This window comes from Sus scrofa, chromosome 1 (genome assembly GCF_054392235.1).
Source record: "Sus scrofa isolate SSC_HxYL_T2T_F1_AM1 chromosome 1, Sscrofa_HxYL_maternal_Yorkshire_Landrace_v2.0, whole genome shotgun sequence".
Taxonomy (NCBI): Eukaryota; Metazoa; Chordata; class Mammalia; order Artiodactyla; family Suidae; genus Sus; species Sus scrofa.
The window spans coordinates 8,946,612-8,964,732 of NC_139383.1; the positions used below are offsets into that span (position 1 = coordinate 8,946,612).

The 18,121-nt window shown below is 42.5% G+C and overlaps 2 protein-coding genes across 24 annotated transcripts in view; one reads left to right on the forward strand and one right to left on the reverse strand.

The window, feature by feature from the left end:
• Positions 1-7,653: 7,653 nt before the first annotated feature.
• Positions 7,654-14,240, reverse strand: GTF2H5 (general transcription factor IIH subunit 5). Of its 2 annotated transcripts, none has more exons than XM_003480221.5 (3): positions 14,201-14,240; positions 13,006-13,078; positions 7,654-8,064 (listed from the first exon to the last, which is right to left on the reverse strand). In XM_003480221.5, the coding sequence occupies exons 2-3, from the start codon at positions 13,038-13,040 to the stop codon at positions 7,884-7,886; spliced, it is 216 nt and encodes a 71-aa protein (XP_003480269.1). In that variant the 5' UTR covers positions 13,041-13,078; positions 14,201-14,240; the 3' UTR covers positions 7,654-7,883. The 2 variants fall into 2 exon arrangements, with proteins under 2 accessions (XP_003480269.1, XP_020942078.1); XM_021086419.2 differs by lacking the exon at positions 14,201-14,240 and adding an exon at positions 13,936-14,023.
• A 111-nt stretch (positions 14,241-14,351) lies between these two features.
• SERAC1 (serine active site containing 1) overlaps positions 14,352-18,121 on the forward strand; it is a 67,698-nt gene continuing 63,928 nt past the window's right edge. For 5 of the 22 annotated variants that reach the window (XR_014844105.1, XM_085022767.1, XM_021086400.2 and 2 more), the window contains exon 1: positions 14,352-14,479. The gene's annotated coding sequence lies outside the window, so the exon portion shown is untranslated. Of the gene's footprint in view, positions 14,831-17,871; positions 17,943-18,121 lie in introns of those variants that run through there. The other 17 variants (XR_014844112.1, XM_021086409.2, XM_085022741.1 and 14 more) reach the window with 7 other exon arrangements.

Genomic DNA, 18,121 nt, shown 5'->3' on the forward strand with positions numbered 1-18,121 from the left:
CTGAATATCGGAATTCCCCTCAGCAAGACGCTTCCCGAGAACTGATAGATTGACAGAGCTTAATATCCTGTTCACTAAACAAAAATCTGCCACATGTAAGTAGTAAACAAATGACTAAAGTATTTCACAGTAAATTTAAACAATTAAGAATGCTGCATTTACTTTTCTCAATCCAACTGAAGGATCTAAACCAAGGTAATGACCATCCTAAGTAAGATTCTGCAACTGCTCGGGCATCATTTGTCTAGTTAGTGGACTGTAACAAAAGCTGGCTTCTTGCTGGATAGGCCCAGCCATTTCTCTGGCAGTAAAAGGAGACAGCTGTGCTGGGTGATTAGCCTACTGAAAACCAAACAAGACACAAAAACAAAACCTCCTACCTGCAGTCTCTCTTGCTCACACTGGCCAGGGGTTCTCAGCTCTGACTGCACATTAGAAACGCAGGGGGAGTTCCCATCGTGGCGCAGTGGTTAACGAATCCGACTAGGTACCATGAGGTTGCGGGTTCGGTCCCTGCCCTTGCTCAGTGGGTTAACGATCCGGCGTTGCCGTGAGCTGTGGTGTAGGTTGCAGACGCGGCTCGGATCCCGCGTTGCTGTGGCTCTGGCGTAGGCTGGTGGCTACAGCTCCGATTCAACCCCTAGCCTGGGAACCTCCATATGCCGCGGGAGCGGCCTAAAGAAATAGCAAAAAGACAAAAAAAAAAAAAAAAAAAAAAAAAAAAAAAAAAAAAAAAGAAAAGAAAGAAACGCAGGGAATGAAGCCTTTCAAAAATGCTGACCCTCAAGTCCCATCCCAGAACAACTAAATTGGAAGTGGAGGGAGAGGCGGTGCTGAGGACAGGTTTTGGTATTTTTTCTTCTTTTTATAGCTGCACCTGGGCCATGTGGAATTTCCCTGGCTAGGGGTCGAACTGGAGCTGCAGCTGAGACCTATACCACAGCAACAATGGATCTGACTACATCTGTCACCAGCGCCGAAGCTTTCAGCAATGCTGGATCTTTAACCCACTGATTGCGGCCAGGAATGGAACCCCCATCCTCACAGAGACGAGGTTGAATCCTTAACCCACTGAGCCACAATGGGAACCCCAGGACAGTTATCAGTATTTTTTCAAAACTTTCCATGCAATTCTAATTGCTTAAGAAAGTAGGAGAAAAACTTTCTTCTAGAATATAAGCGCTGCTTCATGTTTTTAATAAACAAAAGATCGTGAAAAATCAAGTGTGATCCCACTGGGAAAGGAGAGTAGGGACCATTTTTTTATGCTCTTAGAAAACAGTTTGAAGATTGTCACCAAAATTTTAATAGTGGTTATTCCTGGGTAGTGGGATTGTGGATGAGCCGTATTTTTCTTCTTCTGCTCCCCTTTTCCAATCTACCTGCAATGAATGTGTGCTGCTCATAAAAAAAAAGGTAATTTCAAATAAAAAAAGATAACCAGTGCACCTTGATTTCATTAAAACAAACAAACAAACAAACAAACCAAAAAACAAAAACAGGCTGTGACAAGGACTACTTTTAAAGTGCAATGAAACCAAAAATGCAGTAGCCAAGATAAAATGCAAATTGGAAGCAGTAGGAAGCAGGTTTTCATTAAGGCAGAATAAAGTTTAGGTTTCTCACAAAGTAAAATCAAATTTAGGTTTCCATTAAGGTAAAATCAAGTTTAGGGACAAATTTGAAAAGGATTCCTGGAACAGAGAACAAAAAAAGCAACGAAAATGATGAGAAAACAACATAAAAAGTATTAAGAATGGAGAATTAATGAATGGGTGTTTCTAAAGAAAATGAAGAGAAAAGAGCCACGAGAAAGTAACAGAATATCATTCACCAGAGTTCCTGCTGTGGCGTAAAGGGAGTCAGGGGCATCTTGGGAGCGCTGGGATGCAGGTTCCATTCCTGGCTGGCTGTGGGTTAAGGATCTGGCATTGCTGCAGCTGCAGCTTAGGTCTTGTGCGCCTCAGATCTGATCCTTGGCCCAGGAACTCCATATGCCTTGGGGTGCCCCCCCCAAAAAAAAAGAAAAAAAAAGCATCTTTTCATTTAAAACCTTAAATAGGGACACAATACTTTTGGAGGCATGTACCCACTTTGCCCCCTTCGCGTGGTAAAGCAATAAAGCTCTTCTTTAAAAAACAAAACAAAATTCCCCAAAACACAAGTAAATAAACCACCTGAATTTTGAGAGATCAGGAAGACACATATATTCCAGGTAAAATTAACAAGGGATATACACCTTGGTTAGGTTTTAAAATTTCAAAGTAGTAATAAACAGTACAGCAGAACAACAACAAAAACCAAGAACAACAAAAGCGGGACAGAGGAATTAAGAATGAAAGCCAGGTAGAAAAAGAATAATAGGGCAAGAAAGAGAGATGATAAATCAGTTATACTTTTGGAGTTCCCATTGTGGCACATTGGAAACGAATCCGACTAGGAACCATGAAGTGGCAGGTTAGATCCCTGGCCTCACTTAGTTGGTTAAAGATCAGGCATTGCCATGAGCTATGAGGCAGGTTGCAGATGTGATTCGGATCCTGCATTGCTGTGGCTGTGGTGTAGGCCGGCGGCTGTAGCTCTGGTACAAGCCCTAGCCTGGGAACCTCCATATGCCTCAGGTGTGGCCCTAAAAAGCAAAAAAATAAATGAATAAATTATACTTCAATAACGTTAAAAATAAGAGAAAAAAGAGATGAAAGAAACTCCTGCAGTCCAAGTAGGAAAAATTATTCAAAAGAATAAAATCCAAAATGGACTCAGTCAGCAGACATCTGAGGACAGTGAGAAAAATGGCCATTTTCATAGAAATGGATTGTGACCAAGGAATTCTACATAAGACTGATCATCAGTCAAGAGGGAAGCAAAGATAGGAACAGTCTCAGAAAAGTTAGCCATTCAAAAATTTCCTGACAAAGTTGCTTGGAAACAGTTTCAAGATTAGTGAAGGTAGGGGTTCCCTGTTAAACCACCTCCCCAGTATTATTTTTGGCTGTGCTTGCAGCATGCAGAAATTCCCAGGCTAGGGATTGAACCTAAGCCACAACAGTGACAATGCTGAATCTTTTTTTTTTTTTTTTTCTTTTTGCCTTTTCTAGGGCCGCTCCAATGGCATATGGAGTTCCCAGGCTAGGGGTCTAATCGGAGCTGTAGCCGCCGGCCTACACCACAGCCACAGCAACTCGGGATCCAAGCCGCGTCTGGAACCTACACCACAGCTTATGGCAACACCGGATCCTTAACCCACTGAGCAAGGCCAGGGATCGAACCTGCAACCTCACGGTTCCCAGCCTGATTCGTTAACCACTGTGCCACGATGGGAACTCCTGAATCTTTTCTTTTTTTTTTTTTTTTTTGTCTTTTTGCTATTTCTTTGGGCCGCTCCCGAGGCATATGGAGGTTCCCAGGCTAGGGGTTGAATCGGAGCTGTAGCCACCAGCCTATGCCAGAGCCACAGCAACTCGGGATCCGAGCCGCGTCTGCAACCTACACCACAGCTCACGGCAACGCCGGATCATTAACCCACTGAGCAAGGGCAGGGACCGAACCTGCAACCTCATGGTGCCTAGTCGGATTCGTTAACCACTGCGCCACGACGGGAACTCCTGAATCTTTTTTTTGAGAAGAGAAAGGCTTATTGATGGGCCAAGCAGAATAGTGGCTCATGCTCAAATAACCTGAACTCCCTCCCCAGTAATTCTTTTACTAGGAATCCCCTCCTTTCCCACCTGCTGCTTCTCTCACAGAATTGTGATCTTGCAAAACAAAACAAAATGTGTGCGTGTGGGGGGTGGTGGAGCGTACACTGAAATGTCTTTTGTTCCCTTTTCATTGTGCTCTTCTAGATTCAAGGTGAGTGAATTTCAGAACCATCTGCTTTACCTATTTTAACTTAAAATTATCCAAACAATTTCTGCGAACAGAATACCCAGTTTTTGCAGATGAGGGCTCAGAGGCACAGAAAAACTCGACATGTACAAGATGCCAGAGCTGGCAAGCAGGGAGCTGACGTGTGGACCTCGGCAGTCCTCTTAGTCACCTTCCTTTGGTGACAACAGTGTTTTTCTTTCTTTCTTTTTTTTTTTTTTTTTTTTTTTGCTTTTTAGGGCCGCACCCGTGGCACATGGAGGTTCCCAGGCGAGGGGTCTAATCAGAGCTGTAGCTGTCAGCCTACACCACAGCCACAGCAACGTGGGATCCGGCCCGATCTTCGATCTACACAGCTCATGGCAACGCTGCATCCTTAACCCACTGAGCGAGGCCAAGGATCAAACCCGAAACCTCATGATTCCTAGTCGGATTTGTTAACCACTGGGCCACAATGGGAACTCTAAGAACAGTGTTTTTCAAAGCTTATTCAATAGTCTCACCAACTGACCTGACAGAGCTGTCTCTGCTACAAGTGAGGCAGAGCTATGCACACTTGAGAACACTGACTATATTTGCAAGCTGCAGCATTTTTTCATCTTTAAAATACACCTTTCTCCTATTTGATAAGGTGTTGACAGGCTGCTCCTAGTGTTCCAATTAATCACATGGTATTATGTCAGACTTCTTAGTTTCTTTAGAGCTAAAGGAGGTTTAATGTATAACTACCAAATAAACACATTATTTACCATCTTTTCTAAAAAGACGCACACTTATGTCAAATCACCTGTTACAGCCGATGTTAAGAGCAATATAATCACTAATAATTCTTATTACCACCTACAGTATTTATGAGAAACAAAGGAGAATTGTCTTTGTCATCTATTATTTGGAATGTTCAGACAGTGTTCACCAAAATTGATTTCTCGCTATGCATGTTAACATTAACTATGACACATTCTTAGGATGCCTGGAATTCACAAGGAAGTTAGGGTTCAAGGAATTCAGAATTTTTTCTTTCTTTCTTTCTTTTTTTAAGCAGCTCCGTGGCAGCATATGGCGTTCCCAGGCCAGGAATCAGATCCGAGCCGCAGTTGCAACCTAAGCCAAACTGGCAACACTGGATTCTTAACCCACTGTGCCAGGCTGGGGATCAAACTTGTGTCCCAGCACTCCCAAGATGTTGCTGATCCTGCTGTACCACAGGGGAAACTCCAGAATTCAGAATTTTTGACCTGATACCGTATTAAAAAACAACATCTTTCTCAAGAAATTAGTATAACTCTAGGAGTTCCTGTTGTGGCACAGTGGTTAATGAATCTGACCAGGAACCATGACGTTGTAGGTTTGATCCCTGGCCTCACTCAGTGGGTTAAGGATCCAGCGTTGCTGTGGTCACAGATGCAGCTTGGATCCCTATGGTTCTGGCGTAGGCCGGTGACTGCAGCTCTGATTAGACCCCTAGCCTGGGAACCTCCATATGCCACGGGTGTGGCCCTAAAAAAGGCAAAAAGACAAAAAAAAAAAAAAAAAAAAAAGAAAGAAATTAGTATAATTCTAAATGTCATGATTTTAGTATACAGATATGTGACTGGTCAACTATCTTTCATAAGTTAAAATATGATTCTCTCAGACAAGAAAATTTTCACAATATTTAGGACATTGTTAAAAACAGAAAGAAGCAAATTTCTCCAGGACCTGGCGGCCAACATCTCTTGCTCTAGACATTGAAAGTGTGTCAAGCTGAATACTATCTGTCAGGTGCCAAGCAGCAGAGCCTGGGTAAAATGTCACGTGGTTATTTTCTGCTCTCTCCTAGTTTTCTCCCATGTTTGTGTAAGTTAACTCAGTGGCTGCAAGTGGGGCTCCTAGCATCACACTGTCCCATCTTTCTAATGCAGTGTCCCAGGGAGGGTATTTAACATTTGCCCTAACTCAACTTTTAAAAAAACAGTTGGAGTTCGCATCATGGCTCAGCAGTTAACGAACCCGACTGGCATCCATGAGGATGTGGGTTCGATCCCTGGTCCTGCTCAGTGGGTTAAGGATCCGGCGTGTGGCTCTGGTGTAGGCCAGAAGCTGTAGCTCCACCTCGACCCCTAGCCAAAAGATAAAATAAACAAAAATAAAAAAAGAGCTAATGAAATAAAGATTTTCCTTCACTTAATACTCTTTGCAGTCACTGTCCAATATAGTCTTTTCTGTACCTTTAAACCGCTAGGATGCCAAGGAAAACTTTCTCTAAGTTTCATGGTAAAAGGTATTGGGGGAGTTCTCTTGTGGCAGCAGGTTAAGGATCTGGCGTTGTCACTGCAGTGGCCCAGGTTACTGCTGTGGTGCGGGTTCAATCCCTGGCTTGGGAGCTTCCAATGCCACAGGCACAGCCCCTAAAAAAGGTATTAGGTGACAAATGCCTATGGCATATTAGAAACTGATTTAGACATGCCTGAAATACGAGTCAATAACATTTTGGTACAACAGAAAATCCTAAAGAAGTGTATTTTATTCAATAATTTTTTTTTTTTTTTTTTTGTCTTTTGTTGTTGTTGTTGTTGTTGCTATTTCTTGGGCCGCTCCCGCGGCATATGGAGGTTCCCAGGCTAGGGGTTGAATCGGAGCTGTAGCCACCGGCCTACGCCAGAGCCACAGCAACATGGGATCCGAGCCGCGTCTGCAACCTACACCACAGCTCACGGCAACGCCGGATCCTTAACCCACTGAGCAAGGGCAGGGACCGAACCCGAAACCTCATGGTTCCTAGTCGGATTCGTTAACCACTGCGCCACGACGGGAACTCCTATTCAATAAGTTTCAGCACTAGCTGTACCAATAACTCAACAAAATTGTTTGCATTGTTATGTGAAAATCAAAATTGTGTGGTTTGAGTTACATGGGGGAGAATCATGATAAATATATATGACCATGGAAAGTTCCAGCTTCAGGAAGGCATGTTTAAGTGGGTAAGTACACAGATGCTCTGAATAAACATCCCATAAGGAGGCAGGTAAGGTGGGTTTGATGAGAGTCTACATAACATCACGAAAGTTCCCTTTTCTCTTGGAAAATTCCCACCACAGAAACCCATCCTGGTAACACCAGCTTCAGGAAGGGAAGCAAAGGCCCTGTCAGTGTCACTGTTTCTGCCTTAGTCAACCACAGGACTGTGTGCAATGTGTCTTAATCTGATCATGTCACTGTCCCCAAGACCGACTCTGCTTCTGTTTCTACCTTTCTTTGTAGATAAGTTTCAACAGGGATTCTTATAGGTAGTAAGGCCCAAGTAAAACTGATTTCCTAATGAGAGCACTTGCCTTGATGGGAAAATGTGACCAACGAAGTCTGAACACGGAAAGACTAAATTGCAAAGCAGCATGTACTTTTCATTTTGGTTGTTTCTAACCCTTCGTGCTTTTAAAAAACTGTATTTTCAGGAAAATGTAAACTGCAGTTTACATTAATGTTCCGTGGCTTTTTTCTACATCTTCTTTACCAGTAGAGCTGGCTGGTATGAAGGCATTATTTCTAAGGCATACATTTACCAAAGTTCCCACCTTGGCATATTTGTCCAAACAGTCTATTTGTGAAGTTTCCAGTTAAACCACACCCACTCTAAAAACCCCTCAATTACTAATAGGGACAAAGAAAATAAATATCTCGGTTAGACTGGTGATTTAAATGCATATTCCATTATATTCTTAATGTATTAAATTGGCATTAAAAAGGTAAGAAAACCAATTACATTTATAGTATAATAAAGGATAATAAAAACCAAATTGCAGCCAGCTGTTACAGCTTTTTTTTTTTTTTTTTAATTTAAATTTTAGGATCTATGTACCGAAAAAAAACAGAAGAAAGTCAGTTCAGGGGCTTTTTTTATGAACAAATGATACCACAGTCTTGCCTGTCACATGCTTCCAAGCAATTCTGTAAATCTAACCAGTTACATAAGCTATTGAACGGTGAGACTCTGTCACATTCGTTACTTTTAATTCCTAAGTGGTCAATATCTACTATTTTCACTTCTGGGTAAGAGAAAAGGCATTTTGGTCCATCAGTTCACCTACTCGCTCCTGGAGGACATTAACCAACTCTGCTATTACGAAGACGTGCGTGTCATCTATGTCCTGAATGATGAACTTCTTCCCTAGGGCATTGGACTCATCCAAGTACAGCAGAAACTGCTTCATGGCTGGGTCACTGGAGAGACAAACACAGGATGATGAGACACTTCACTGTCAAATTATACCACAGACCTGGACGATGAGTTTTGAGCATGTAGAATTTTTAGGATAATTTAAAAAGCTCTGGGAGTTCCCGTTGTGGCTCAGCAGAAAACGAATCTGACAAGGAACCATGAGGCTGCAGGTTCAATCCCTGGCCTCAATCAGTGGGTTGAGGATCTGGTGTTGCCATGAGCTGTGGTGTAGGTCGCAGATGTGGCTCGGATTCAGCGTTGCTGTGGCTGTGGCATAGGCCAGTGGCTATAGCTCCGATTCGACCCCTAGCCTGGGAACCTCCAGAGGCTATGGATGTGACCCTAGAAAAGACAAAGACAAAAAAACAAAAAACAAAAAACAAAAAAAAAACAAACCAAAAAACAAAAACAAACAAAAAGTTATAATCTGTTACCCAATCCCTCTCTCCCTCTTTGCCTCAAGTGCTAATGATTAATAGACACAGCTTCATTTAAGAGAAAGAGGCCAGTGATGAGATTTTAAAAGAATAATTTGTCGCTGACAAGTAATGTTCAAAGCTTCATAGCTAACAGGGACTTGAAGCACAGCCCCCTTAACTGATTTTTAACAATGAACTTCCTTGTCCATGGCTATTACACTTGGGAAGCCAATGGTTTTCACTAACTTGCCAATGACTAATTTATAAAACCAGAGAAATAGTCACTCTGATAAAGCAGGGTGTATAGCAAAGGTTAGATCTGGGTTCAAGCCCAGATTTATCATTTACTTGTGTGACCTTAATACATACTTAACTTCCTAAAGCCTCAAAGTGAGCCTACAAAACAGAACTGCTATATAAATTAAAGGAGAGAAAAAGCCAAAAGTAGTGTTTGGGAGTTCCCGTCGTGGCACAGCAGAAACGAACCATGAGGTTGTGGGTTTGATCCCTGGCCTCGATTAGTGGGTTGAGGATCTGGTGTTGCTGTGAGCTGTGGGGTAGGTCGAAGATGTGGCTCGGACCCCATGTTGCTGTGGCTGTGGCACAGGCCGGCAGCTGTAGATCCACTTGGACCCCTAGCCTGGGAATTTCCACATGCCACGGGAGCGGCCCTTTAAACAAAAAAGTAAAAATAGTGTTTGGCTTATAGCACATATTCAAGTTTTCTTCTCCTTCCCTAAAATTCTGCACCTCATAGGCCTCAATTATAATTTAAAATCTTTAAAGGAAACTCTAACCAAATCTCCTTGAGAATACTGAGCTCAAAAAGAGACCTAAATTCAATTATTTTTATTTGTGGCTTTTAGTTTGGAATGAATAGGACAGTCATAAAGGCAAGAGGGACAAAATTTCCCAGATTTACAGAAATGTGTCTCTTTTATAAAAACCCTGAATCACAAGAAATGATATCCTTTAGACTTAATATGTAATAATGTGTTTAGCAAAAGATTAATATAAAACTTTCAAGTTGCTTGTAGATTTTTTTTTTTTAATTCTTAGAGAAAACAATCTTACACAATCTTGGTTTCCTGAGGGACATCAATGTCAATTACAAAGATATCATTTTTTCTTTTCTTTTCAGGGCTGCACCTGTGGCATATGGAAGTTGCGTGGCTAAGGTCTGAATCGGAGCTGCAGCTGCCAGCCTATACCGCAGCCACAGCAACTCAGGCTCTGAGCCCCATGTCTGGCTACACTGTAGCTTGTGGCAAAGTCAGATCTTTAACACTGATCAAGGCCAGGGATAGAACCTGCATCCTCATGGATACTATGTTGGGTTCTTAATCCACTGAGCCACAACAGGAACTCCAACAAATTTTTGTTGCTATTGTTGCTTTTGGGTGCACCCATGGCATGTGGGAGTTCCCTGGCCAGGAATCAAACTTGCACCAAAGCTGCAGCATTGCCAGATCCTCAATCCACTGTGCCACATGGGAACTTCCACAAAGTCAACAACTTAATTCAAGAGCGGTCAGTGTAATTTACTGAAAACATAGATATATTTTCTTTTTTTGTTGTTGTTGCTTTTTTAGGGTTGCACTTACTGCATATGGAGGTTCCCAGGCTAGAGGTTGAATCGGAGCTGTAGCCACTGGCCTACACAACAGCTGCAACAACACCAGATCCAAGCCTCACCTGTGACTCTCACCACAGCTCACAGCAATGCTGGATCCTTAACCCACTGAGCGAGTCCAGGGATCAAACCCACAACCTTGTGGTTCCTAGTCAGATTCATTTCCCGCTGCACCATGAACTCCTACTGTATTGTGTTTCTTTCAAGTACAGTTTATAAGTGAAGCTAACAAAGTATTTATTTCAATCACTAAAAGAGTATGGTTCATGGTATATAGGCTTTTAATAAAGTCAAACTTTCCTGAAAAAATGACAGTCTTAATTACTTTCAACAATTTACTATTAAAATAATTTTATTAACAATTTAGGAGTTCCAAAAAAAAAAAAAAAAAGAGTTCCTGTTGTGGCGCAGTGGTTAACGAACCTGACTAGGAACCATGAGGTTGCAGGTTCGATCCCTGGCCTTGCTCAGTGGGTTAAGGATCTGGTGTTGCCATGATCTGTGGTGTAGGTTGCAGACGAGGCTCGGATCCCAAGTTGCTCTGGCTCTGGTGTAGTCCGGCGGCTAAAGCTCCAATTCGACCCTTGGCCTGGGAACCTCCATGTGCCGCGGGAGTGGCCCTGCAAAAGGCAAAAAGACAAACAAACAAAAAAACAATTTAGGAGGTTCCACCACGGCTCAGCGGTAACAAACCCAACTAGTGTCTACGAGGATGAGGGTTTGATCCCTGGCCTTGTTCAGTGGGTTAAGGATTGGTGTTGCCTCGAGCTGTGGTGTAGGTCGAAGACTCGGCTCCGATCTGGAGTTGCCATGGCTGTGGTGCAGGTCGGTGGCTACAGCTCCAATTTGACTCCTAGCCTGCAAACTTCCATATGCTAGGGGTGTAGCCCTAAAAAACAAACAAACAAACAACAGTTTAATATGCTGTAAAATGATGTATAATAAAGGTCAGCTCATGTGAGAAATGACAGGTCTTAAACTTAGTTTCTAGTATGTTTGTTATCTTGGGTTCAGAATACTTAGGTTACACTTATCCACTGAAGTATGGCAAAATTCAGTTAAATTCTATAGCTGCAGTATTAAAATGACCGTGCTAATGTGGGAAACTGATTAGTTCAGAAGCAATAAATCTGCTATTTATCTCTCATGTGGTGACTGTGGTGCCCACTTCACCCAAGGCCCTCAACCTTTTCTATAAAATCTTAACACTTTCTACAAAAATCACATGCTTAGAGATTTCTTAGAAAGACATATTTTATGTGCCAGAATAAACAGTATTTTTTGTTAACCCTTTAAAATAAAATTCGGGTCTAAATAGAACAATGAGGACAAATAAGGACATCACAGAAACTGCTACACAAACATGATACGTCATCTTGTCACTGTGTGTGTAGTACATTCACATTCACAGATGACTCTGATTTTCTCCAGTAATGGGCTGCTATGAAAAGGCATTAGGGTTAAGCGGTTACCAAGACTTTTATCTGCAGAAATTTTCTAAATGAAATAAATTTACATACTTTCAATTAGTTGTTTAAAAGTCAAACAACTGAAACTTGACTCACATTCCTGCTTTTAACCAGCACATCAGTGCTTTCAAAGTTTTTGCCATTTACATACTACCCTTGCCAATTTACCCATCTCTTAGAACACCTGTATTACATAATACTTAATACTTTTCTCTAAACTTCCTTTAAATCAACTAACATTTAAGCTTAACTTCACGTGGTACAAAGTCACCATTCATCCTGATAAGTCAGTTTTATTTTTTCTCAATTTTCTCAGATAAATTAAACAGGTCATATAAAAAGTATCTTTGTGTTCTATCTCCCCTCCACCCCCAAGTTGTGTTTTTTCCCCAGTCATCTTAAACACCAAGAGTATTCCCTACACCTGGGGAAATAACTGCTAAACGACACATGGGAGGAGAACTTAAAAAAAGGGTGAGGCAATGAAGCAATTCTAATACTAACTGCCTCAAAGCCGTCAATTTGAGATTGAAGTAGTATCTTCAGACAGTGGCGTGTCCACAGGGCAGGATTCCCAGACGAGACAGAACTGTTTTGGTGGGGCAAACAAGTGCAGCCTAAGCAAGACTGGCCCAGCGGTTCAGGTTTTCAGACCGGGGATCATTTACATTAGCTTTAAGGAGCTCCACTCTGTTGTTTCCGGTTTCCCCTTTGGAATGTTCGCTTGGTTTAAGAAACCTCCAAATGGCTCTTGTTTTTCTTTCACTTTTTCAAAGACCAAAGTTTGTGATGGTCAAGACGTAGGCAGACCCTAAACGGCCAGTCTATCCCTGATGATCTGAGGAAAATGCAAGCACTGTTCATCTAAAGAGGGTTAATTTAACAAATATGATGCTTCTGACCAAAGCCTGTTGGAAATCATGCCTATTACATCAATTCAACAGAGACACTAAAATCCCGCACCATGAAGAAAATTCGGTTTTAGCAACAAAACCTGTCTCGCTTGCTTTTTGTCTTTTTAGGGCCGCATCCAAAGCATATGGAGGTTCCCAGGCTAGGGGTCCAATAGGAGCTGCAGTTGCTGGCCTACACCACAGCCACAGCAACACGGAATTCAAGCCTTGTCTTCCACCTACACCACAGCTCCCGGCAACGCTGGACCCTTAATCCACGGAGCGAGGCCAGGGATCGAACCCGAAACCTCATGGTTCCTAGTCGAGTTCGTTAACTGCTGAGCCATGAGGGGAACTCCTCCCTTGCTTTTAAGAAAAATGAAGTTGAGAAAGCTGCAAGACTAAACTCATTCAGATCTTACCAAAAAAAAAAAAAAAAAAAAAAAAAAAAAGATTTTCGAAGAGGTACACAAGTAAATCAAGATTCAAAGTGCAGATCTAAAACTCATTAAGTATCAACACTACTAACCATTCTATAAGCACTCCTTTCAAGACGTTGACCATCTTTTCCCAGTCAGAAGGTGCAGATAACCTTTAAAATCCTAATAAAAGGGTAAGGAGACAAAATACAAAAGCATCAACTTCAATATCCTCTTGTGATTTACTTCTGAAATGGGTCAAAAAATTAAATGCCAAGTCTAAACATCTGTCGATGAAAGACATAGCGCTAACACTAGGAAAATTGTTAAATGTTAAAATGAGTCTATTTGGAATATCAACAATGCATAAATCTTACTTGCAAACAAAATCTACCTGCTGTCAATTCTAAGGAAAACAACAGGGCCTAGACAGTGTGCTCAAGCCAGGTTTAAAACAAGTCCATTAGTTAAGATTTCTTTTCCCACCCAGGAGTATGATAAAAAGTAAAATCCTTGGAGACAAGAATTAGAGAAAGTTAGCTCTGAAAGGGGCCTTAAAAATTATATAGTGGGAGTTCCTGCAGTAGCACAGCGGAAACGAATCCGACTGTACCCATGAGGACTCGGGGTTCCATCCCTGGTCTTGCTCAGAGGGTCGGGGATCCGGCGTTGTCATAAGCTGCGGTGTAGGTCGTAGAAACGTCTTGGATCCCGAGTTGTTATAGGCCAGCAGTTGTAGCTCCAATTCGACCCCTAGCCTGGGAACCTCCATAAGCCGCGAGTGCGGCCCTAAAAAGCGGAAAAGAAAAAAACAAAACAAACATATATATATATATAGATAGATAGATAGATAGAGAGATAGATAGAGAGAGAGAGAGAGTCTAACTATCTCCTTTTACAGATGAGATGAAGTGAGGAAGAGATTAAACAGAAGCTCCCTGAAAAATAAAAAAAGCACAATTCATGTCTCCAGATCTTGTATTTCTTTGCCAAATAAAATACGTCCCCCGGTGACGCGCGCTTGAAGGAAAGGAACTCACTGAGCGCACGCCAAATTAACCCTGAATCTTGTACACTCGGGCGCAAGGCAATGCCCCCACAAAGTAAATCCACGATTCGATTCCTGCGTGGCAGCCGCCTTGCCTCGTCAGGTACGGCCCAGAAAGGGGGGATTCCGCCCTGCACCCCAATACATGAAGGACAGGCTTCTGGGACTTCCCCTCCTCCTCTTTTTCTTCAAGACCCCTAGATCTTCCACGCACCCTACTCTCCTTCCTCGCTCAAAGCGCCAACACCATCACGTACCTTTCATCCAAGGATTCAGCAGCGCCTCGGCGTCGCCTACAGAGTGCGCCTGCGCCGCTTACGTCATCGCGACCGCGACGCTCTGTTGGGTGGAGCGCGCCGGCAGGAGGCGGGGCTCGGACTGGGCCGAGGGGGCGGGGCTGGGGGCAGTGAGGGCGGGGTCACGTGCCGCCCGCCGCGGGTCGGGGGCGCGGAGTGGGAACTGTACGGACCTGTACGCTGCCCGCCGACCGAGTCCGAGGTGAGCGGCTAGAGGCGGGTGAGTCCGCCTGCCTGCAGGTAGGAAGGGAAGGCCGCGCTGGTGGAGGCAGGCGAGGTCCTGGGCGAAGCCGGCAAGGCGGGGAGTAGGGAGGGCGGCGACAGGGCGCGGCTGGTGCGCCCCCGCGAGGACGCGCGCCCCTGCCTGACGCGCTGACCGACCGCTGGGCGTCAGGTGAGGGCCTCTCTCGCGGCCTCCCAGGTTCTCTTTCCTGGTTCTCCCCCTTCTCTGGTTCCTCTCCGAGGCCCAGAGAGCACCTGCGGGTAGTGTCAGCCCGGGCGCGGGGGTCACAGAAAGATGCAGTGAGGCAGCAGTTTCCTCGTCCGCATCGGAACGTTTCAGACCGCAGCTTCCTAGCTGTGACCAGAGAGGTTGTCTAGATTGAATGCTGATAGGTCTCCACGCCCTGTAACTGTCGTTTTAAAGGGAAAGACCCAGAGCGTTCTAAAATGACTGCCTTCCCCAAATTCGGATCTGTAGTCTCATAGAGCTCTCTAATTGTTTTTACCAGAGAGGAAATGAGGTTCTTGCTTTCTGTTTCTTAGATGAAATTGTACTTCTCCCATTGTGTGTTCATGTGGTTTACCAACCAGACTCTTATTTTCCCTTTTTCTGTCCTTCAAATCTTTCCCCTCCAGTTGGGGCCCATATTGCTGCGCATGCTCGTTTTCTTTTTCTTTAATATGCCCCAGGTGTAGTTCTTCTTAAGTATATTTTCTTTCTTTTTTCTTCTCGAGTGCATTCTCTTTCAAGACTGTCTCATCACATCGAACCTCCATTCTTGAGCTCCAGGTGCTGGCCTGCGTGTCAGTTGCCTGCATGTCAATGACCTGTGAGAACCCCAAACTCCACCTCTCAAACTGAACTAGTTCTCATTTCACTCTAACTTCAAAACCTGCTTTTCTTCCTATGTTTTTCCAAATCATCTAGATTTAAAATCCCATTTATTTATTCAGCAAACAATATGTGCCAGACCCTGTTCTAGACCCTGGGGATACAATGGTGAACAAGCAACTAATTATAGTGGGGGAGAGGGACCCTAAAATCAGTTAATAAGAAGGTTAACTGATGTGACGTTAGAAAAATGCCTGGAAGGGCTTCTTTGGTTAGGAGGTCATCAGAAATGGCCTTCTGTTCAAGCAGATTTCTTTTTTTCCTTATTATTATTGCCATTTTGTAGATGAGGAAAATGAGGCACAGAGAAGTTAATTAGCTCATAATCATAGTCTAGTTGTGTTTAAAAATGTACCCGGGGTTTTGTTTTAATCATTTATGGCAATGTGGTAGACAGAACTGCCTTGAAAGAAGAGTTTAGTATTGTTTTCAAGGGCAGGGGGCGTGCCATGCTTCACAGGAAGCCTGAGGGTTGCTCAGGTAGTGGAAGGGGTGAGGAGAAACTGTGGGCCAGAGCCTTTGTTAGGGTTCTCCTGGGAAGGAGCAGATAAGACAGGGTGGGCAAACTGAACAAGTTTAAGGTTGGATAGATTGATTTTAGCAGCCTCTGGGCTGTAGGGAAGGCCCCTAGTTATCTGATACCTGGTCCTGGGTTGATTTAGGACTGGGGGAATATGGACTTGCTAAATCATAGATAAAGGAGGTGTTTGGAAGTAAGGACTAAGGATTGTTTGGTTTGTATATGAATGGTGTATTCAGAAGCAGGTTGTTTGCAATTTCTAGAAATTAACGAAGCCTGGAAGGGACAGTCACCTTCTGGGTCCCCAAGGCTCCAAGATGTCAAAGCATCATAAAAGACACAGTTAATACAGATTGTTGGTTGACATGGACTTAAAACTAGCCTGAGTAGTTCTACAGAGAACATTCTTAACCTCTTTTTACTTTGCTTACAAAGAAACAAAAAGACTTACAGCAGATTTCTCATGAGCACAATAAATATCAGATGAAATGTTAGTAGAAGTATCATTAACATGCTTAAGGAGACCTCCTATTAATTTAGAATTCTTTTTTTTTTTTTTTTTTGGCTTTTTGGCTTTTTGTTTGCCATTTCTTGGGCCGCTCCCACGGCATATGGAGGTTCCCAGGCTAGGGGTCCATTCGGAGCTGTAGCCTCCGTTCTACACCAGAGCCACAGCAACGTGAGATCCAAGCCGTGTCTGCAACCTACACCACAGCTCACGGCAACGCTGGATCCTTAATCCACTAAGCAAGGCCAGGGATCAAACCCGAAACCTCATGGTTCCTAGTCGGATTCGTTAACCACTGAGCCACAACGGGAACTCCTAGAATTCTTTTTTTTTCTTTAATGATTTTTAGAATTCTTTAAAAATTTTTAATTTAGAATTCCAAACCTACCTGTGTTATGAAAGATTGAAGTATTAACATTTTATTTTATTTTGCTATTGCGATGTAGAAGATTTACAGTATTAGCCTCAGGTGTACAACATTGATTCATAAGTTTTATAGGTTATACTCCATTAACACTTATAAAATGTTGGCTGTTCGCTGTGCTGTGCAATATATCCTTGTAGCTTATGTATTTTATGCAGAGTAGTTTGTACCTCTTAATCCTCTACCCCTATTTTTTCCCTCCCCCCTGCCTTTTACCCACTGGTAACCACTAGTTTGTTTTCTCAGAGTCTGCTTCTTTTTTTGATATATTCACTAGTTTGTTTTATTTTTTAGGTTCCACATATAAGTGATATCATAGAGTAATTGTCTTTCTCTAACTTTTCACTAAGCATAATAACCTCCAAGTACATCCATGTTATTGAAAATTGCAAATTTTTCATTTTTTAAGGCTGAGGAGTAGTCCATTTTTTGGTATGCATATATATATCTGACAGTTTGTGTGTGTGTATATTTATATATATTTATGAATAAATAAATATACATATATCACATCTTCTTTATCCATTCATCTGTTGATAGACACTTAGCTGTTGTAAATAATGCTTCTGTGAACATTGGGGTGCATGTATCTTTTCAAATTCATGTTTTTGTTTTCTTCGTATATATACCCAGGAATGGAATTCCCGAATCATATGGTAGTTGTATTTTTTAGTTTTTTGAGGACCCTCCATACTGTTTTCCGCAGTGGCTACACCAATTTACATCCCCATAGTGTTCCATTTTCTCTCTAAGATTTGTTATTTTTAGTCTTTTTAATCTGTTACACTAATAACAAACTATCAGAAAGAAATTAAGGAAATAATCCCATTTACAATTGCATCAAAAAGAATAAAATGCCTAGGAATAAACTTACCTAAGAATGTAAAAGACCTGCACTCTTAAATCTCTAAGACAGTGAAAGAAATCAAAGATGACACAGATATAAAGATGTACCATATTCTTGGATTGGAAGAATCAATACTGTCAAAATGAGTGTACTACCCAAGGCAGTCACAGATTCAATGCCATCTCTATCAAATTATCAATGGCATTTTCCACACTGCAGCTCACGGCAACACCAGATCCTTAACCCACTGAGCGAGGCCAAGGATTGAACCTGCAACCTCATGGTTCCTGGTAGGATTCGTTAACCACTGTGCCACGACTATGGAACTCCTCTGTGTGATTGTCCGTTACGTTTTTTATCTGTTTCTTGCTCTGTGCATCCCTTTTTCTCCCAAGTTCTTTGATCATCTTACAACCATCATCCTGAAGTCTTTCTTATATAAATTGCCTATTTTTATCTCTCTTATTTC